The 18,755-nt window shown below is 39.6% G+C and overlaps 1 protein-coding gene across 2 annotated transcripts; it reads right to left on the bottom strand.

The window, feature by feature from the left end:
* Window positions 1-585: 585 nt before the first annotated feature.
* On the bottom strand, window positions 586-18,403 carry DCUN1D5 (defective in cullin neddylation 1 domain containing 5). 2 transcript variants are annotated; one of them, XM_054083377.1, is made up of 9 exons: window positions 18,274-18,403; window positions 17,260-17,368; window positions 16,288-16,379; window positions 13,178-13,248; window positions 12,700-12,791; window positions 6,063-6,171; window positions 5,870-5,974; window positions 4,928-5,030; window positions 586-4,222 (listed from the first exon to the last, which is right to left on the bottom strand). In XM_054083377.1, the coding sequence occupies exons 2-9, from the start codon at window positions 17,304-17,306 to the stop codon at window positions 4,167-4,169; spliced, it is 675 nt and encodes a 224-aa protein (XP_053939352.1). In that variant the 5' UTR covers window positions 17,307-17,368; window positions 18,274-18,403; the 3' UTR covers window positions 586-4,166. The 2 variants fall into 2 exon arrangements, with proteins under 2 accessions (XP_053939352.1, XP_053939343.1); XM_054083368.1 differs by lacking the exon at window positions 17,260-17,368 and having other exon boundaries at window positions 18,274-18,397.
* Between the last annotated feature and the right edge of the window lie 352 nt (window positions 18,404-18,755).

The following is an 18,755-nucleotide window of genomic DNA, read 5'->3' on the forward strand; positions in this document are numbered from 1 at the left end:
TTCAGTCTGAAAGAGGCTGATGATCTTTGGAAGACTGCCCTGAGGCAGGTAAGGCAGGTATGGCATAGGACCTCAACAACCAGAAAGTGTCTAGCGGAACAGGCTGTATCTGCAAGGAAAGCAGTGTCCCTAACTCAAATATATGACGGAAGCTGGCTTTCATCCTTTCTGTAACAGGCTCCAAGAGACCTTAGGGAAGAGTGCGATAGAAAACACCAAGTCCACTCCTGAAAAGTGACGCAAGAGATTTGGCAGGGTGGAGAGTAGGGGAGAAAGAAAACCTTTTTTTCATTCACATGCATTGCAGCAGTTTGTTGGAACAATGCTCATCCAATATAACTCATGACAATTAATTACCAGGACCATGATGTTCTATTGGTACTTAATAACATAGCATACAATCAGGAATAGTGCTTGCTGTTGCCCCCAGACGAGATCACATTCTATATGCATACACAGGAGCAAAGAAATTACTCAGTAAGGCTAAGCTAGAAATTAGACCTGTTTTGTTGGAATTAAATCTCTTGGTGATTTAAAAAACAATTATAAATACACAAAAGACAAAACTGAAAGAGGCAGCATGACGAAAAATAAGATTTCTGCCCTATTATATACCATCATATTTATTCATCATATTTAAAGCTAAACCTGTACAGGTTTGTACACATCGCATTGAAAGAACTGTTCACTAGCTTAAAAGATTAATAAAACATCAGAAATGTTAAATTTATGGTCCCTTTTTCAGTTTTTGTGCAGTCAATACTAACAGATCAGCTCAAGGCTTTTGAACGATGGATAAATCGTAGGAATGGAACTGCAGCCCACAGTGTCCCCTGCTGGGGTGCCTGCACGGGTCCCAGGATCCTGCAGAGATCTCCAATGCCAAACTCAAACGCCACTATATAGAAATGTGAAATTACAGCCATTGGTAAGGAATGAGGCGTTTAAACAGCAAAGATAAATCCGATCAAAACTACACATATAGTTAAAAGACAGAGGTAAATATACATGACTGTTTAATACATGATCACATTTTTACATAGGAGAAATATTACATTCCAATCTACCAGTATGGATGGCTTTTTTCATGAACACATGGGCATTTTTGGATTTTAAACCCAAAATTGTCAGTTGTCTAAGAAAACTGGAAAAATTTAGTTACGTTAGGAAGAATAAGTGTTGAGAAATGAAAGTCAGATTAAAGTGAAGTTTATAACACCAAGATAGACACCACTACGATTTAGTTTTGGAAGACATTTCACCTTCAATTTTATTTTTTCTCATAACCGTGGCAGAATATTTCACCTGCGAGCTTTCAGCTTAGAGTGCTGAGAAATAAGGTGTCACTTTTTCTTAATTCAATAGAGTGAAATACACCTGAGCAAAGCGAAATTAAAAGTACAAAGACTAAAGAAAGTACTCGGCTGAACTCAGTTTTGGATTGTGGAAGTGCGCAAAGTTAAGAAAATTGAAATAAACAAACAGCTTTTGGCTCTTATCCACAGTAAGCTGTAAGCTGATTTACTAGAAGACAGCTAATGAAAGTGATCAGCCTGCAATGAAACTGTACAAGCCATTAGTTCACATTTAAACAATAAATCTGATTGCAGTTTTGAGCACAAGAACATAACTTAAAATCCTATTTTATTCCAATTTGTAAAACTATATTAAGTAGTTCAAATACATTCATTCTCAGTCAAAGTTTTACAGTAACTGACGATTTTCCATCACACACACAACCAAGTCATAAATCCCTGAAACATGGATTTATTATAGGAACACTGATAAAACCTTAACAGAGATACAAATGATACATCATATCATGTCTTACACTTTAACAGTAAGTACTTGACCAACTGGGAATGGTAGATGCATCACTTCTACTGTTAGACTAATATCATCCTCTAGGACCAACTGGTTTAAGTTGAATTCACAGCAGTTTGTAGTTACCTAAAAAAGATCATTATTTCTTTTCTCAACCACACTATAAAACATTCACCTTCTAACTGTTATTTCAGGGAAGAGAATTTCCCAGTTATAACAGGGACTAAACATACTAAGCAAGGAAAGCCCTTGTAGTGAATTTGAGAAAGTCTTTTCAGAATCAGTGCCCCTGCGGAGATTTAGGATACAGCAGTACTTCCCACGACGTTGAGTTGATTGGTGCACGCTTATTTGTTCATCTTAGGACCTGACTGTACCAGTAGATCTTGGGACTCTGGAATTTAATCTCATTCTGGCACTAACTTTCTGCGGGGTAGGGCAACTTCCAAATGAAAGGCACTCTGCTATGAGTGAAATCAGAATTACCAGCGATGCAAGTGGACAACTTGTAACATATTGATGAGAAGTGCTGGAACCTACAGGAGCTCTAAACTTAAGTACTTCCCTTGAAAAAGCTGCAAAAATATTTAGAGCAGCTGAAGTGCATCTGCTTGCATGCACACAGACACTAGCCACATTAGAAGAAGAGATCTTCCAAGTATCTCAGCTGTTGGTCGTCTCCCCCCCGATTCTCACCGCTTTTTTCCTGCTTAGGCAGAAGCAAGCTTCTAAGGTTCAACTGTACTATCAGGTCACTCACAGAACAGCCCACAAACCACCACTGCATCGCGTCCTGCAGCCCACAGCAAGGAGGTCTGCAGAGTGAGTTGAAAGAGTGGTCCTCTCCAGTAGAACAAGAGCACAGGCACACACTACTAGTTTGACTACTCAGTATTTCTCTTCACACCTTCCCCCTACCCCTCCCTTGTAAAAAAAATTCATCTTGGGAATAAAGCTTTCTTTAAGGATAGGAAAGCTCACGCTTGTTAGTTTGAATAGGGATGTGCAAAACAGAAGTCATTTCCCTGAGGCAAAGATCTTCAAGTCATGCCTAGTTTAAATGGTCTCTTCTTGTTTCAAGCTGTTGAAATATTTGGCACAATGAGGCCTTCATCACTGACTGAGTTTCATGGCATTGTCACAGTCTACATAATACATTTATAAAATAAATGAAGTTACAAATGCTTTATTCTCTCATTCTGTTTTGGTTTCTCACATTTACTCATTAAAATCCCTTTCCTTCTCAAGGTTGGCACTGGGCCTTCCTGGGCAGGAAGGCAAAGTGACAAAAATCTACTGTATTTAAAGTTTGCCACAAATACTAAGCACCTAAAAGGGCAATCACAGTAGTCATTGGACTCAAAGCATAGAGTAACACGGTAAAAATTAATACCCTGTTATATACAGGTCAATGCTAGGTGATTTAATAGTCTCTTCTTGACTGACACTATGAAAAGCATATATGGAGATAAAAAAAGTCACATTGTGAATGCTTCCAGTCGAAAACACTTAAGAAGCAAGGCCTGAAACCAAGTCTTTCCAGCTTTCCCTTTTAAAATACAAATTGCACTTTTTATACAAAGCAATTCAAAGTCTAAATCATAGTAAAAAAAAATTTGAAGCTGCCTTACTGTACCAAAGCATATTTGTGTTCACCATCTGTAGTACAGGCAATAGTTCTCAGCTGTTCTGCACACAGAGCCATATGCTCTCCACCTTCCTGTTTTTAAAGGGCCTGCCATTAAATGCCACACCACTGGGTGGGTACCAAACAAAAAAGAAAGAGTTAAGGCTTTTTCCTCCACAAGGAGCTGAAAATTGTGGCACAACCCATGACCAACACTTAATACACAAGTCAGCACACTCCCACCTAGGGCTCCAAGAAAAAAAAAATCAGTCATTCCTTCTAATGTTTGTCACACAAGACAATCATACCATCAGCAAGCAACAGTGCCAGGTAAGCATTTTTAAGGTCTTCAAAAATTCACAGCAAAGGGCACTTTTGAGAAAGATAATTGTAAAGATTTGGTTTTAAAAATAGACACCACACTCACATTCAAGGGACATTCTTCACTTTTAGGCCTTTGTCACAAATCTGAATCTTTATTGTTCTGAAATAAATGCTATCAACATAAGACTCAAAACAAGAACTCCAACTTTCAGTCTTGGAAGAGGTGTGGTTCAATGCCCATATCACGTGTAACAAGAAAACCTCCTTAAAAAAGGAAGAAAATTACTGTAAAGTCTTTCTTAAAAATGAAAATGCAATCCTTTGTTTGTCTCATTAGCTTGTGTACAGGCAGGCACCAAAAAAACCTTTTGCATTTTCTTTTCAATTCTTGCTATGACGCTTGACGCACTTTTTGCCATTCAACAAATTCATCCAGAAGTACAGGCCCTGCAAACGAATGAAACTTGGAGTTACATTGGCCAACAGCTTTCAAACATCTCAAAGCATGAAGGTTAAAACATGTGGTCTAAGCAACATCCATGTCAACCCTATGGTCAAACAGTAAGGCTCAAAGATGACTATAATTATTTCATTCAACAGTGGCAGAAAGTGGACAAATAACACTACACTGAACTATGAATAAACTGTTCTTGATATCAGCCAGGCCCACTGAACTGAATGGAAAACATAAAAATAAGGCTCTCAGCACAAGTAATTCCCTTTTTACAAGACGTAATTAGAACACAGATCAAATCAGGATGATTAATGCAATTCAGTCATAGTATGATCGACTCTCAGACAGGTGTGGAGTTCAGCCCCAAGCAGTGAGGCTACTTTATTATATATTAGAACAAAATGAGAGCTTGCTGTTTATAATTCTACTTATAAGTCTATAGCTTTGTGTAGCAAGCAGTTTTATTAGATCCTCAACTGAATCTAAGCTGGCTCAAGTACACCATTATAACCCTGACACACTACTATAATTAATATCTGCAGTTTGAATATAGACTGTTATCAGGACAGTTTTTCTATGTTTTGCTGGAGAAGTAGTATTTTTACCTTACAGCATTGTTTCCATTATGAAAATTTGGTTTATTCAGCTTGAAAATACTGAAATAATGGCTGAATAAGCAAAATATTATGGATACTTACATGCGCCATCTTCATCGTAGTTGCTAAGATCTGCATGGACAGTTCTGCTGAACTCTAGCACGTTGTACCACTGATCCTTGTTCATAACTCTATACTTCGATTGCTGGGGAAAATAATTTCAGAACATTAAGATGTCAAGTGACATTTAGCAATGCTGCATCTCATTTCTTTTATTTTTATCTTCAATCAGTTCCTAACAAACAATTTAAGGGGGTAACAATGGCTACTATTTCCTTGGTTTTCCATTTTTTAAAGTGCTGCACAGGTACATAGTTCTGAACCCACATAAAATGGTTTCTGGAAAGACGAGAGTAAAATCAAAACAACAGCGAACCAGGAAGTCACCACCTTTAAGCTTTAAAAACTGGTAAATTTTCATCTTGCCTCTAACTGGGACATACTTAGCTCAGATCTATTTCAAGAATGATCAATGACAAAAATCTTTTCTACAAGGTGTAATACAGTAGGAATGTAAGGACATCTACTTTGGAAAAAGTAGTGATTTGAAGCCAGGGAGTCGTCTCACGCCTAGCGTGCTCCACAGCCTGTACAAGTCCATATTACTAAGCCACTCTGAGCTGAACTGACCAAAATTTTCAGAGCCAGACAGAGCTCAAAGTTCCTACTGTACTGTATCTACACAAAGAAAACTTGAAATTAATCACAGATGCAGCTGAAGAAACTGCTGGGCCATTACTGAATTTAAAATTTACCTTTATAATCTAATTAAGATACAGTTTTAGTGGTGTTTGATAAGGCGGGGCACAAGGAAAGAGAAAAGATCCGTGATGCATATGAGAACATCACTGTCATGAACACATCAAGCATGGGGAGAGGAGCAATACATGCATGTTTTTAAGCAGAACAACCTAAACCCCTAAATCTTTTCACAAAACAGCCAAAACACCATGCCGTAATTCAGAAAGTCAAGGAAACTTGTACCTCCAGGTATTGATAAAATACTGAAAACAGCGGCCAAGTTCTTCCAAGCAGAAGAGCTAACATGGATTTTGCAGTATCAATATCAAGACTTCGCTGGTCTTTATCCTAAGGTTGAATGAAGAAAGCACAAAACCCACTCAAGTACAAGCTCGTTAAAAAAGTAAGAACTTCTCTAGCATTCTAGTAGTCTTACCCTTGCAAAATCAAAGGCATATCTGTAGATATTCTTAAAGGATGAAATGTCATTCAATTGTGACCGTAAGAAGTCAAATTTACTTTGTAATTTTTCTGTACAGTCACACCTTAAAATAAAGAAAAACAAATGATGTTAGAAGTTCAAAACACCACATTTGGATAATGAAAAAAAAGCCAGCAAGCCAAAAAAGTTAAAATCCCCAAAAGGCAATAATTAGATGTACAGGACTTAAAGAACACTAAACCTGCTCAACACTTGCAGCTTACTGAAAAGATGGATGCCTGGTTTCTAACTAAATTTGTTAAAAACTCATGAGCAACATAATAAAAAGTCCCTGCTCTTCTTCTCAAATAGTAGCCTTCATGTCATTGTCTCTGATTTATATTTATACCCAGCATTATCTGATCTTTCAATCACCACGGAAGTTTGGAGAAAGCAGTATTCACTGTGCATTAAGGTGCTAAAATCCAGCTGTAAATAAGGGCTTTATGTCATATTTCCCTGGGAAAAAAACCCCAAACCATAGACATACATTTCAAGGCTACCCATTTACAAGGAACAGGATTGAACAGGCACTTTGCAAAGCATACTAGTCTGCCTGAGTTTTATGACTGACAAACAGAAGCTCTGATAAGTGTAGCCCCTGGATTAGTCAGCTACTCAACTGAAAACTCACAGGCTGTATGAGAGTGTATAGGTCTGACAGGTGACAGGATAACGCTTCAGCAGAAATAACCCTTTGGCAGAAAAGATGATCTCCATGTATTTAACTTAGCAGGGAATTTTGTTTCCAAACTGAAAATGGGTTCGATTCACCAATAATGGCAGAGGAAAACATAATTTACTCATGCTAATCCTCCAGGAAATACCCACTCAAAGGAACAGTTGCTATATCACAATTTATTTGTATGAAATAATAGTTGCTGTGATTAAAAAAAAATAAAATAATTCTGCTTTACTGTGTATCTTTGCATGGTAGAAGCATCACTTTAGAAATGCAGGTGTACATAAATAATTCCTTTGGTTACATGTCCCCCTTCTGGCTGGCTGCCTCTCAGAGAATATATCTGCATCTTTAAGGGCTCCTCACTGACTTGTCAAAGCAGCACACAGCAAGGCCCCTTTGGGAGGACCACAGCAGGTTGCTGTGGGGCTGTATTTTGACGTTGTACCTCGCCCACAACCTGTACTTTGTGTTCCTCAGGTCTCCTGGCCTGCCCATGCAAATCTGTCCATCTGCCCATCTCAGGCTGCCACAACACTGCAGCACACGGAGCTTTCATACTGCAATACTGTTCTCTACATTTGAGGAGAGATCTACCTATTTAAGACCTAAATAAATGCTCAGGTTGTCAGTGCACTAATGACATAAATAAACTACTTAAAGTGGGTTTATCATACACTTTGTCAAATATAATTTGACTGAGATTATTTATCATACAAGGGATAAACACAAATTTAAGTTTTGCCAAACTCCTCTTTCATAGTGATAGAGCTGCTTGTGTGGCTGCACCATAAAGAAGATGGCTGAGGTAGCCCACACTTAGAAAAATCATAGAATGGTTTGGGTTGGAAGAAACCTTGAAGATCATCTAGTTTCAACCTCTCTGCCATGGGCAGGGACATCACCCACTAGATCAGGCTGCCCAAGGCCCCATCCAACCTGGTCTTGAACACTTCCAGGAATGGGGCAGCCACTACTTCCCTGGGCAACCTGTGCCAGTGCCTCACAGCCTCCAGTGTGAAGAATTTCCTCCTTAAGCCTAGTCTAAATCTGCTCCTCTCCAGTTTATACCCATTGTCCCTAGTCCTATCACTACAAGCCTTTGTAAAATGTCCCTCCCCAGCTTTCTTGGAGGCCCCCTTCAGGTACTGGAAGGTTGCTCTAAGGTGTCCTTAGAGCCTTCTCTTCTCCAGGCTGAACAACCTCAACTCTCTCAGCCTGTCCTCACATAGGAGGTGCTCCAGCCCTCTGATCATCTTCATGGCCTTCCTTCCTCTGGACCTGTTTCAACAGTTCCATATCCTTCTTCTGTTGGGGATCCCAGGACTGGACAAAGGACTCCACCTAGACTCTCATAAGAGCAGAGTAGACGGGGAGAATCCCTTCCCTTGTCCTGCTGGCCACGCTTATTTTGATGCAGCCCAGGACATGGATGGCCTTCTGTGCTGCAAGCGCATATTGCCGGCTCATGTTGAGCTTCTCATCAATGAGGAAAATCTTCCTAAGAGTATTTTTTTTTTTCGGGGAGGACTCAGAAGAACCTTTTAATTAGAACAAGTGAATTAATACCAAAACCCTAGAAAAATACATGATTTCTTGAACTGCCTTTACTGAAAGGTAGCATTAAATAAGGTTACCTCAAAAATCAATAATGGACAATACTGGAACTAGCTTGCTACATTCTCTTCACATCCCTACATCGTATTTATAGCAAAACTTAAATTAGCATCACTAAGCAGTCATATTTTGATTTCTATTGAGACAGAGAGTACATTTCAGGCATCGTTAGCACGGACAGTGATGATTCAATAACTCCTACTCAGATATCTCAATGTTTCATATTGCATAACTATTCACTCATGCTCATCTTTCACTGAAAAGATTAAAGGAGCAAGATGTATACAAACATTAAACCAAAAGCATTTAATGGTAATATATTAAGTCATTTGAAAGTCTTTTAATCCACAGACAAATTCCCCAGCTATTATCCAGCCCTCCAAGTGAAAAAAATGAAATTATATCCATCTCACTCATCCACTCTTCAAGCATTGAAACAGGATTTTCTGAAATTTAGCTTCCGTGTTATAACTGGAGCATACAGAGGTGCAAGGAAGTAATGGTTTAAGACAGCAAAGGGACATCTTTTCCATGCCCTGATGATGCTATTGTTTCAATATGTTAATTGATTTATAGGACTGAAGACCAGAATTTGTTTAGATTCTTGTATACACTGAATGCTATGCTGGCATAAAAAAAAAATTATTTACACTATGCTTTGTGTTAGCCTCAAAAACGTTAACAGAAAAAAAGGCAGTTACAGGCAAAAAGCTCATTGGAAAAACAGCTCATATTAGAATCACAGAATAGTTTCGTTTGGCAGGGACCTTAAAGATCATATAGTTCCAACCCCCCTGTCACGGGCAGGGACACCTCCCACTAGATCAGGCTGCCCAAGGCCACATCCAACCTGGCCTTGAACACTTATAGGGATGGAGCAGCCACAACTTCCCATGGCAAGCTGTGCCAGTGTCTCACCACTCTCATAGTGAAGAAATTCCTCCTTATGTCTAGTCTAGATCTGCCCCTCTCCAGTTTACACCCATTGCCCCTGGTCCTATCACTACAAGCCTTTGTAAACAGTCCCTCTCCAGCTTTCTTGGAGGCCGCCTTCAGGTAGGTCACTATAAGGTCTCTTCAGAGCCTTCTCTTCTCCAGGCTGAAGAACCCCAACGCTCTCAGCCTGTCCTCCTATGGGAGGTGCTCCAGCCCTCTGATCATCTTTTTGGCCTTCCTCTGGACCCGTTCCAACAGTTCCACATACTTCTTATGTTGAGGCTTCCAGAACTGGACACAATACTCCAGATGAGGTTGCACAAGAGAGGAAGAGAGGGGCAGAATCCCCTCCCCAGCCCTGCTGGCCACACTTCTTTTGATGCAGCCCAGGATATGGTTGGCTTCCTGGGCTGCAAGGACACATTGCCGGCTCATGTTCGAGGTTCTCATCAACCAGCACCCCCAAACAGCATTAGGCTATCATTAAAACCAACCCAAATAAGTTGTTTTTACGAATTCTTCTGCAAACAGCAATACAATAAAAACCTGACTTTCCTGTCTCTCCCTCCCTCTCCCTTGCTCTCTCTCATGTGGCTTCTCTTGTGCCTAAAAACTTGAGATCACAACCGTGTGTTTCCCTCAGGTGGATCCAATTTGGGTCTCTCCCCTCTACCTGGCTACTCATTTTCAAATGCTCAATTTTAATATAAAATTTAGCTCAAATTCTAAGGCAAAAACAATAGCCAGAGGGAAGTACACAGACAATACAGCTGCTTACGCCTCTCTTCCTTACACACAAAATTCTTTGAATTTACCTAGTTCAAAGAATGATTTCAGTGGAGTCTAATAAAACCATGAATCATAACCTCTTTCCTTCACCTTCATTTTCTAACCAGACTTTGTTTTCCTTTGTAGGTCTGTAAAGCTTACAATGGACAAATATGCAAGTATGCTTCGCTTTTAACTCAGATACTTATAGTCAAATGCTCAACTCTAAGCTACTCACTCTCCAATGGCTTTAAAGCAAATGTAGCTAAACAGTCATTTCCTGAAGGCTATTTATTCATCCTAAGGAGATATTTAATGAAAATTAAACTGAAATAAATTGCCAAGAGATACTTGTTTCTCTCTGCTGACTATGAAAAGAGCTTAAGGTGATTAATTTAGATTCAGACACCCAGCTTTCACATACCCACACACACCAAGGACAGAGTTCACCCTACCAAACATGATACATGAACAGCTTCACTTTTTTAGCTTTAGTCGTTTATATCTCATAAGCTGCTACTTAGTGTTTGATCCACCTTAATTTTGACAGTGTATACCTTATCTCATAGTTATTGCTTTTCTCCTTTCTAAAGGACAAACGTCATCATTGCATCATAAAACCACACACAAGAAGAATGTCACTTCAAGATTCCGGCATCCAAATGTTGGCATCTGTACAATAGATTTAGGAGTCTAAGCTTTAGGTGTTGCCATTCATAGAAGTCTAGCCAACCAACCCCTAAATGCGACTCATATGGCCAATTATTAGGTCTTAGGACAAAATGAATACCTGCCTGGGCTCCTCTACGTTCAATAGACTGTAAAGACTGCAGTAAGAGGTTAAGAAATCCAGTTCTTGCATAAAACCCACGCACTGAGGTGTCTTACTGCCGAGCTGAATTCCACCCAACTATGTTCATGCAATTACCTTATGTGACATTTCACATATTTTGAAATAAGGATTCCATAATATAACTCTGACTTCGAATATGCTCTAGCTTTTAATGCATTTTAATTCTATTTCTTCATGCAAAAATAAGACAAAATTCTGTGCAAGGATGTAATAATACTCTATTCCTTTAAAAGCATAAAATCCTCCTTCAAACCTTTCAAGAAAAACTATTCTATTCCACATAAAATCCCATAATATGATCCTCTCTTCCCAGCAAATGCAAAACAGCACAAGTCTACAGATTTATATTCTCTTTTTTAAGCCAAGGAATCTTGAATTCCATTATGTGAGTGTAACTGCTTCATCCAGCTGCTTAGTCTACAGTCTGCTATTAAAGCACACCCAGGGGAAGGAAAACATACAGGTTAACCAGTTTAGGCTTAGGCAAGTGCTCCAATCACAAGTCTGTTTATATAAAATACACAGTAGTAACATGTTTTCTGTCTTAAACACAGAAATACAGCACAACCAGCTCCGTTCTTAAAAGAACCAGAAGATTCCTAATCACAGCAGATTATTAGAAACAAAGCCTGGCTCCAAAGAGGGGCCTGTTCTCATACATCTTTGTGCTTGCATTCTGCTAGACCGGCTAACTCTTGAGAGCTTCCATTTGGGCATAAAAATGTAGTCCTTCAAAAGTGACCAAATTATACCCATTTATCACATCTAAAAATCTATGTGCCCAGAATTTAACGTCCAATATCCTGAATTTCAGGAAATCTAATTATTTCAGCTCTTACTAAATTACTGACATTCATAAAACAATCAAGGTGCCTCTTGGATGCCCGATTCCAAATTATATAAGATTCGCACAAAAGCAACAGGCCATAGTCAGTCACTCCATAGCCTTGAATAACCAAACAGTATCTGCCTAACACAATTTCCCAAACCACTTCACAACTGATAGGGCAATTATGCCAACTCCGAGGGTCGGATCAGCTCCTCTTTCCCACTATGCTGTAGTTGCAGCAGTAGCTCCCTGACATTTTTAATATCGAATGCAGTGTCATAACAAGTCACCCTTAAAATATTCCTGTGCTATAAGCAGTTTCATGAAGAACAAACAAAAAGTGACAACTGAACTAAGCCTCAGAAATAGCTGATTCGTTTAATGAAAGAAACAACCTCTTTAGGGATTACGTCAGAAAAAATTCTTACAAATAGAGAAAGTTAGTTTCTTTATAAATGGAAAAGAAGTTATTTAACCTAAGCATTAAGCATGCATCTTACATGCATCTTAATAACACTAATAACCAAAATTATTACCAATGCAGTCCTCATCTATAAAACTTAGAAATCAGAATAGAAAGAATAGAAAGCTTAGAAGTTGGAATACCACAGCTTATGGTAACTCCAAATCTACTTATTTGTGTCTGCTAACTAGAATGATATTTTAACTTATTTTTTGGTAAGAAAAAGCAGCCACCAATACCTGGGTTATTAGGATTAGACAAAACTTTGAGTAAACTCATCAGATTCACAGCTTCATGAACAACAGTTGTTGACAGAGACCAGACCTAAAAGCAAGAGTTTCTGTATCTTATTGACAACACATAAGAAATTGAGGGCAAGAATAATGAAGCTACCGGCACAAACATAAAATTATAACAGTGTGTTATATATGTAAAAACACTTACTGTAATGAGGTCATTCCTTTTAACCATTCTTCCTTGGTAAAAAATCCCATACTCTCAGCCTCTAGTTTCCAGGCTAAAACTAACATAATAATCTGGGGGGGAACAACGGGAGAAAAAGGAGTCAGTATGTAAGAAAAGGCTGATTTCTAGACGTCCAAGACAAGAACTCTAAGCATTGAAACATTCGACTAAGAGGCATACACGCTGGCACTCTATATTTGTTACCCTTTAATAATTCACCTCTGTGCAATCTTTCCCTTAATTTCAATTTTGGAAAATGATGTATTACTATAAATAAACAAAAAACCTCACCCAGCAGCCATGCAAAATTGATGTATTCAGCTGAAATATCTTAGACTAGCTCCTAAAAGCAGAGAAATTAACAACTCTGCTTACCAAAGTTAAGAGTTTTACACAGAACTTAATCTCATTTAACACCCCCTTTTAAAATGTTATTAGTATAGTGCACAGAACTTACATTTTCAGGCTCGACACCGATGTCTTCACAGAACTTTTCCATTCCTTCAGGCCCCACAACTTCATCAGGGCCTTCAAAATGAGAAAAAAAACAGACTGAAATCTATGTAACAGTCACTGCTCACAAGAGTTAGAAAACAATAATTAGACTATACTGGATACAAGCTCTCTTTAAATTCATTGAATTACACTATTAAGTAGCTTTTATGTTGGAACCATTCTAACAACTGCAATGTTGAGTCATATGTATTACATATGAAATAACACTACAAACTAAAAGTAAAACTGCACTAGAACTTTCATGTTGTACACTGCCTCCCCACGGCAGCTGGTAAGCTATTTTAGTTTGTGTATGTGAGTTCTCAAAAGACTGCACCGAGTTTCCCACTGACATGCCGCAACTCCAATAACTGTGGTGGCCAAGTGCTCTTAGGAGCACTTTAGTACTGCTGATCTATGCTGAAGTTATTCCATGAGTGATGCTCTTCAAAGAGTTATTTTATTAACAAGAAAAAAAAAAAAGATTCCGCCTAAACTATTATTACATATATTACTTCTTCAATGGTGTTAACATTGAAGGTTTGTGCTAAGACAGGAGAGGATGAACCTTCACATGATGTAAGGTTAGTCTTACGATGTCAGTAATAAGAGGAGAGAGAACAATAAATCAGAAAAATGCTGAGCATATTAGCCATGTACAAAGCAGAAAAAGGTTTATGAGTGCAATGAAAATAACTTGATTAGGACTGCAACAGCTAGCATTATGCTGTCACTTTTCAATTTTAATATGAAGAAAGCCTCTAAAAAGCAGCAAAACAGCAGACAAGGAGTAACGGCTTTAAACTGAAAGGGGGTAGAGTTGGATTAGATATAAGCAAGTTACTCTTCATCACGAGGACCATGAGGCATTGGCACAAGTTGCCCAGAGAAGCTACAGATACTCCTTCCCTAGAAGCGGTCAAGGCCAGGCTGGATGGGGCTTTGAGCAACCTGATCTAGTGGAAGGTGTCTGTGCCTGTGTTGGGGGCATGCAACTGGATGGTGTGTAAGGTCCCTTCCAACCCAAACCATTCTATGATTCTATTTTTAAAGAGCACAGACTTCACAACACTGCTTCTATGAATCTCTCTTTGGTTTCAGTTATTTCTGCTTAAACCTGTTCCAAAAATTACTCCTACTAGACAACCAAAACACTGCTAGAAGGCCTGCTGACACGCTATTTTGATGTGTCTTGGACTATTATGTTAAGATTGGTTTACTGAATATGAACCAACTTAAAAGGCAAAGGCTATGTCTTCCAAAACAACACACCATTTTACAATTTTGCTATTTATACATAGACAGAACGTCTTTTCTTCCTTCCATGATGATACCCATCCTCATTTCATCTGTATCCGCTGTTGTTATTGTAAGGAGAACTATTTTTAGGAGTTTGGATAACATACTTTGAATAATTACCCACTGTGAGATAAGAGCTTAGTCAATACAAACTATTTTCCAGTAAAAGTAGTCATTCTCACTAAAACGCAACTGGCATTTAAGATCATGAACCCCTACTTCTTGAAAAATGCTGGAAAGAACACTTTGCCTCTGTAAACAAGACAAACCAGCACCATCTGGTTTTGAGAAGCTCTTACATAAAATCATAGAACTATAAAATCACTAGGTTGGAAAAAATCTTTGAGATTGAGTCCAACTGTACCTGTCCACTACTAAATCATATCCCTAAGCTCTTAATCTACCTGTCTTTTAAATACCTCCAGAGATGGGGACTCAGCCACCTCCCTGGGCAGCCTCTGCCAGTGCCTGAGTGCCTTTCAGTGAAGAAATTGTTCCTGATGTCTAATCTGAACCTCCCCTGATGCATCTTGTGTATAATGTGTTAAAAATGTAAAAGTTATGAAGAGAAACACTTACAAGGGTTCACTGGTAATGACAAGTACAAATGTGAATCAGTGTTTTTTGCCCAGAAATCATAGGTACAATTCATGTGTGTGTGTCTAATTTTCTCTTTCAATGTAAACATTTAATCTCCTCTCGTATAGAATTTCACTAGAATTCTATTTCATGCTAGAAACATGACATATTTTGATTATTGGTTAACTAACAAGTTATAACCTCCTTCATTCAGTTCTTCACTCAACAACCAAACCAAAATTTACATGCCTTAAAATTAAAACCATGTGTAGGTACATTTATCAAAAGAAAATTAACCAAGAACTACTATTTTCCTCAGAAAAGACTCTCTACTCCAAAAGAATAAGCCTCAAAACTAAATTAGAAAGCATATTACTAGAAGCAGGAGTAGTTCATTACTGTGGAAAGACTGCAAGGAAAATATCTGTTCTGATACACTCAAACCCATTGCAGGCAGAGAAATCACCAACTCATTTCATATTGAGAACTGGACATTAATAAGTTTGTATCACTGACTAGTAATGATGAACGCCAAGAAGTGAGTAAAGAAGGAAAGAAATCATTAACAGTTTACAGATTCTGAATTTCTGACCATATAAATGGTAAATAAACGGTAATAACAGTCCCATAAATTCTGCAAAATACAGTGCGTACTCACTGAAAAACTATCACTTGGATAGCAATTCTGATTTATTTGAAAGAGGCTACTTGTGACCCTTGTGAATGAAACATTTGTTATGTAGAATATCAAAAGTGTTAGGACAGTTTCTCACATTAAAAAAACAGTATAAGCATTTATTATTTTATTTTGAAAATTAGAAAACTAAGAGGCTTAGCTCATCAACCATTTCATTATCCTTTCCACGTGATTATAAACAAGATCCAGTTAGCTAAATCAAGAAGTAGAATCATTCAGTATATCCTGGTTCAGTATGTCCAACATCTTTAATTTTAAAGAAGGCGACGGTAAATTATAAAGCATAGACTAAAAAAGAAAAATTCAAAAAGAACTAGTACCGAAAAGGCAACAACAAAAGTTATACTAATTCAAGTGTGTGTTATAAGGAAGCGAATAGGGACATACTTTTTATATTTGCATCAGCATAAAATAGGCAAAATGCAAATAATATTTCATGTATATGTTTGCTTGAAACAAAACTATACAGTTTTAAATGTGAATCCATTCTATATTACCTGCATATTCGTAAAACCAAGCCAGGCACTTTTTGCTTGAAAAATGTTCCTCTCCACTCACTACTTTACCGGAGGCTTGTGATCTGCAACAGCTTATAGAAATGAAGATGACAAGAGTTATTTTAATCTGAGCACCAGGAAATCATTTAAAATTAACTTCCAAATTGCTTATTTTTAGTTCAAACTACGTAAGCTGTTTCATGAAGTTGACACGTATCAACAATGAAGCTGAATTTCTTAAAGGGCAACTGTCTGTCATTCCATTTCAACACTTGTTGGAACCTAAAACTACCTTGAAATATAACCCTCTCGCAGCCCAGTTTATTGCAACTATTACTTTCTCTGAAATGCAAAAGTACTTTTATCCTGTAGCTATTAAACCAAAAAAAACCACACACAGATGGTCAAAATATCGCTATTCAGTAACTCAAATGCCTTCTTATCTACTTAGATTTATACACACAGGTCTCTAATAAGCAGCATGATCTTCAAGAGTGCTGAATATGCACAGATCTCATTTAGGTCAACAGGAGCTGCGGAGTTGGACATATTTAAAAGTCAGGCTATTTATAGTTAAGCATCCAAATCTGGGAAGAAAACTCGGTCAATTTGTTTACATTAAACATGCAACTAAATATCTGTAAATACTACAGATGTTTAGTACACATATCAAAGCAATCTATGGTAATACTAAAACTGAAAATCTGTGTTACAAAGCAGGAGAATTCAGCTTGTTCAATTTAGAAAGATCATATATAAGAAAACACAAGCGCTCGCTCCAAATACAGTCTGAGGCAGAATCATGAGGTAAGAGCATTACATAAAGTATTATGCAGACACAAGAACGGGTTACGGCTAATTAACTGGCTATGAATACATTTAGACTGAAACTAAAAGATTGTTAATGACCACAGAAAGTGAGCTCTGGAACAAATACCCAAAATGAACAGTGAGAAAAAACAGTCGTCCCACCTGGAGCTTTGGGCAGCCTGGTCTAGTGGGGAGGTGTCCCTGCCCATGGCAGGGGGGTTGCAACGGGATGATCTTTAAGGTCCCTTCCACCACAAACCATTCTATGATTCTATGAACAAAAGAAAAGCCTGAGTACTTCTAAGCTCAAGCCGGGTCAACCTAAGAGAAAGGCTGCATGCCACACGTTCTTGCAACAGCCATTCCCGTAGCGTTGATTTTGTAAGTCCTTTGTATTCTTACGTCCTCAGGATGTAACAGATGAGGAAGGCATACAGTTACTTTACGGAAGCCATACTAGAAGCTCCTGCTATACCACAATAATGATTTATCATTCTACTGGTGCAATTTTGGGGTATCATGGCAGAAGACGTTTTTTTTACAGTAATTAATGAACATGATGCTTCAGACTCCTGTATTAATAAAGAAAAATCTGTCCTGACTTGTTTTTGGAGTGCGCTGATCTCTCCACCACTGCATTGGAAAAAAGAGATGGCTTAGTGTACACACTGTGTATTGACGGCCTGAAAAGGGGAGGGAGGGCAGCCTGAAAAAAAGGGGGGAAAGGAGAAGGGCAGCCTGACAAAAGGGGGGAGCAGCCTGAAAAAGAGTGTATGTGTGTGTACGTGTGTGTGTAAAGGAGGGAGGGCAGCCTGAGAAAGGGGGAAGGGGGAGGGAAGCCTCAAAGAGGGGAGATGGGGAGGAGGAGGGCAGCCTGAAAAAAAGGGGGGCTGAGAGGGAAGGCAGTCTCAAGACAAGGTGAAGGAGAAGACAGCCTAAAAAAAAGAGGGGTGGGGGGGGGGGAGAGGCAACCTCAAAAAAAAAGGGGGGCGGGGGAATAAAAGAGGAGGGGGAAGGCAACCTGAAAAGAGGGGTGGGAGGAGGAAACCTGAAAAAAAACAAGGGAGAGAGGCAACCTGAAAAGGGAGGAGAGGAGGACGACCTGGAAAAGGGGGGAAGGCAACCTGAAAGGAAGAGACCCCCCTGGAAACGGCCCTCCGCGCCACCAGCCGGTACCTGCTGAGTTTACATCTCTTGAGGCCGGTGTCGTCCGTCGCCGTTGCAGCCGCCGGCCCTGAGGATTTCCTCTTCTTCTTCACCGGCATCGTCCCTGCCCCGGGGCGGGGGCTGCAGCTCAGGCCTCGCCGCCCCCACCCCACCCCCCCGTCCGAACCCGGCGCTGAGGGGATGAGAGGAGCCCCGGACGGCCCTGCCCCCCCCGCCCCTCCCTCCTGCGCCCGGGGCGGTAGCGGCTGCTCAGGGAACGGCGAGCGACCCGGACACAGACGCGGCGGAGCAGGAAGTGACAGCGGCGATGGGGCGGGGCCGAGAGAACGGAGCCGGGCCCACGGCGAGAGAGGAAGCGAGGCCCCGCCCACCCGCTTCGCCCCGCCCACGCTCCGGCCTCCGCCCCGCCCACTCGATGTTGAAAAGCCCCGCCCACCCGCGTCCGCTCCGCCCATTGGATTTACTCACCCCACCCACCCGCCGCTGAAGCC

This window comes from Cuculus canorus, chromosome 1 (genome assembly GCF_017976375.1).
Source record: "Cuculus canorus isolate bCucCan1 chromosome 1, bCucCan1.pri, whole genome shotgun sequence".
NCBI classification, from domain to species: Eukaryota; Metazoa; Chordata; class Aves; order Cuculiformes; family Cuculidae; genus Cuculus; species Cuculus canorus.

Excerpts from the sequence above, each read along its gene's own strand:
- DCUN1D5 (XM_054083368.1), bottom strand. The coding sequence starts at position 18,362 with ATGCCGGTGAAGAAGAAGAGGAAATCCTCAGGGCCGGCGGCTGCAACG. Across the intron at positions 6,172-12,699 it reads AAAGGAATGACCTCATTACA|GTGTGACTGTACAGAAAAAT; the intron begins GTAAGTGTTTTT and ends CTTTATTTTAAG. Across the intron at positions 4,223-4,927 it reads CTACGATGAAGATGGCGCAT|GGCCTGTACTTCTGGATGAA; the intron begins GTAAGTATCCAT and ends ATTCGTTTGCAG.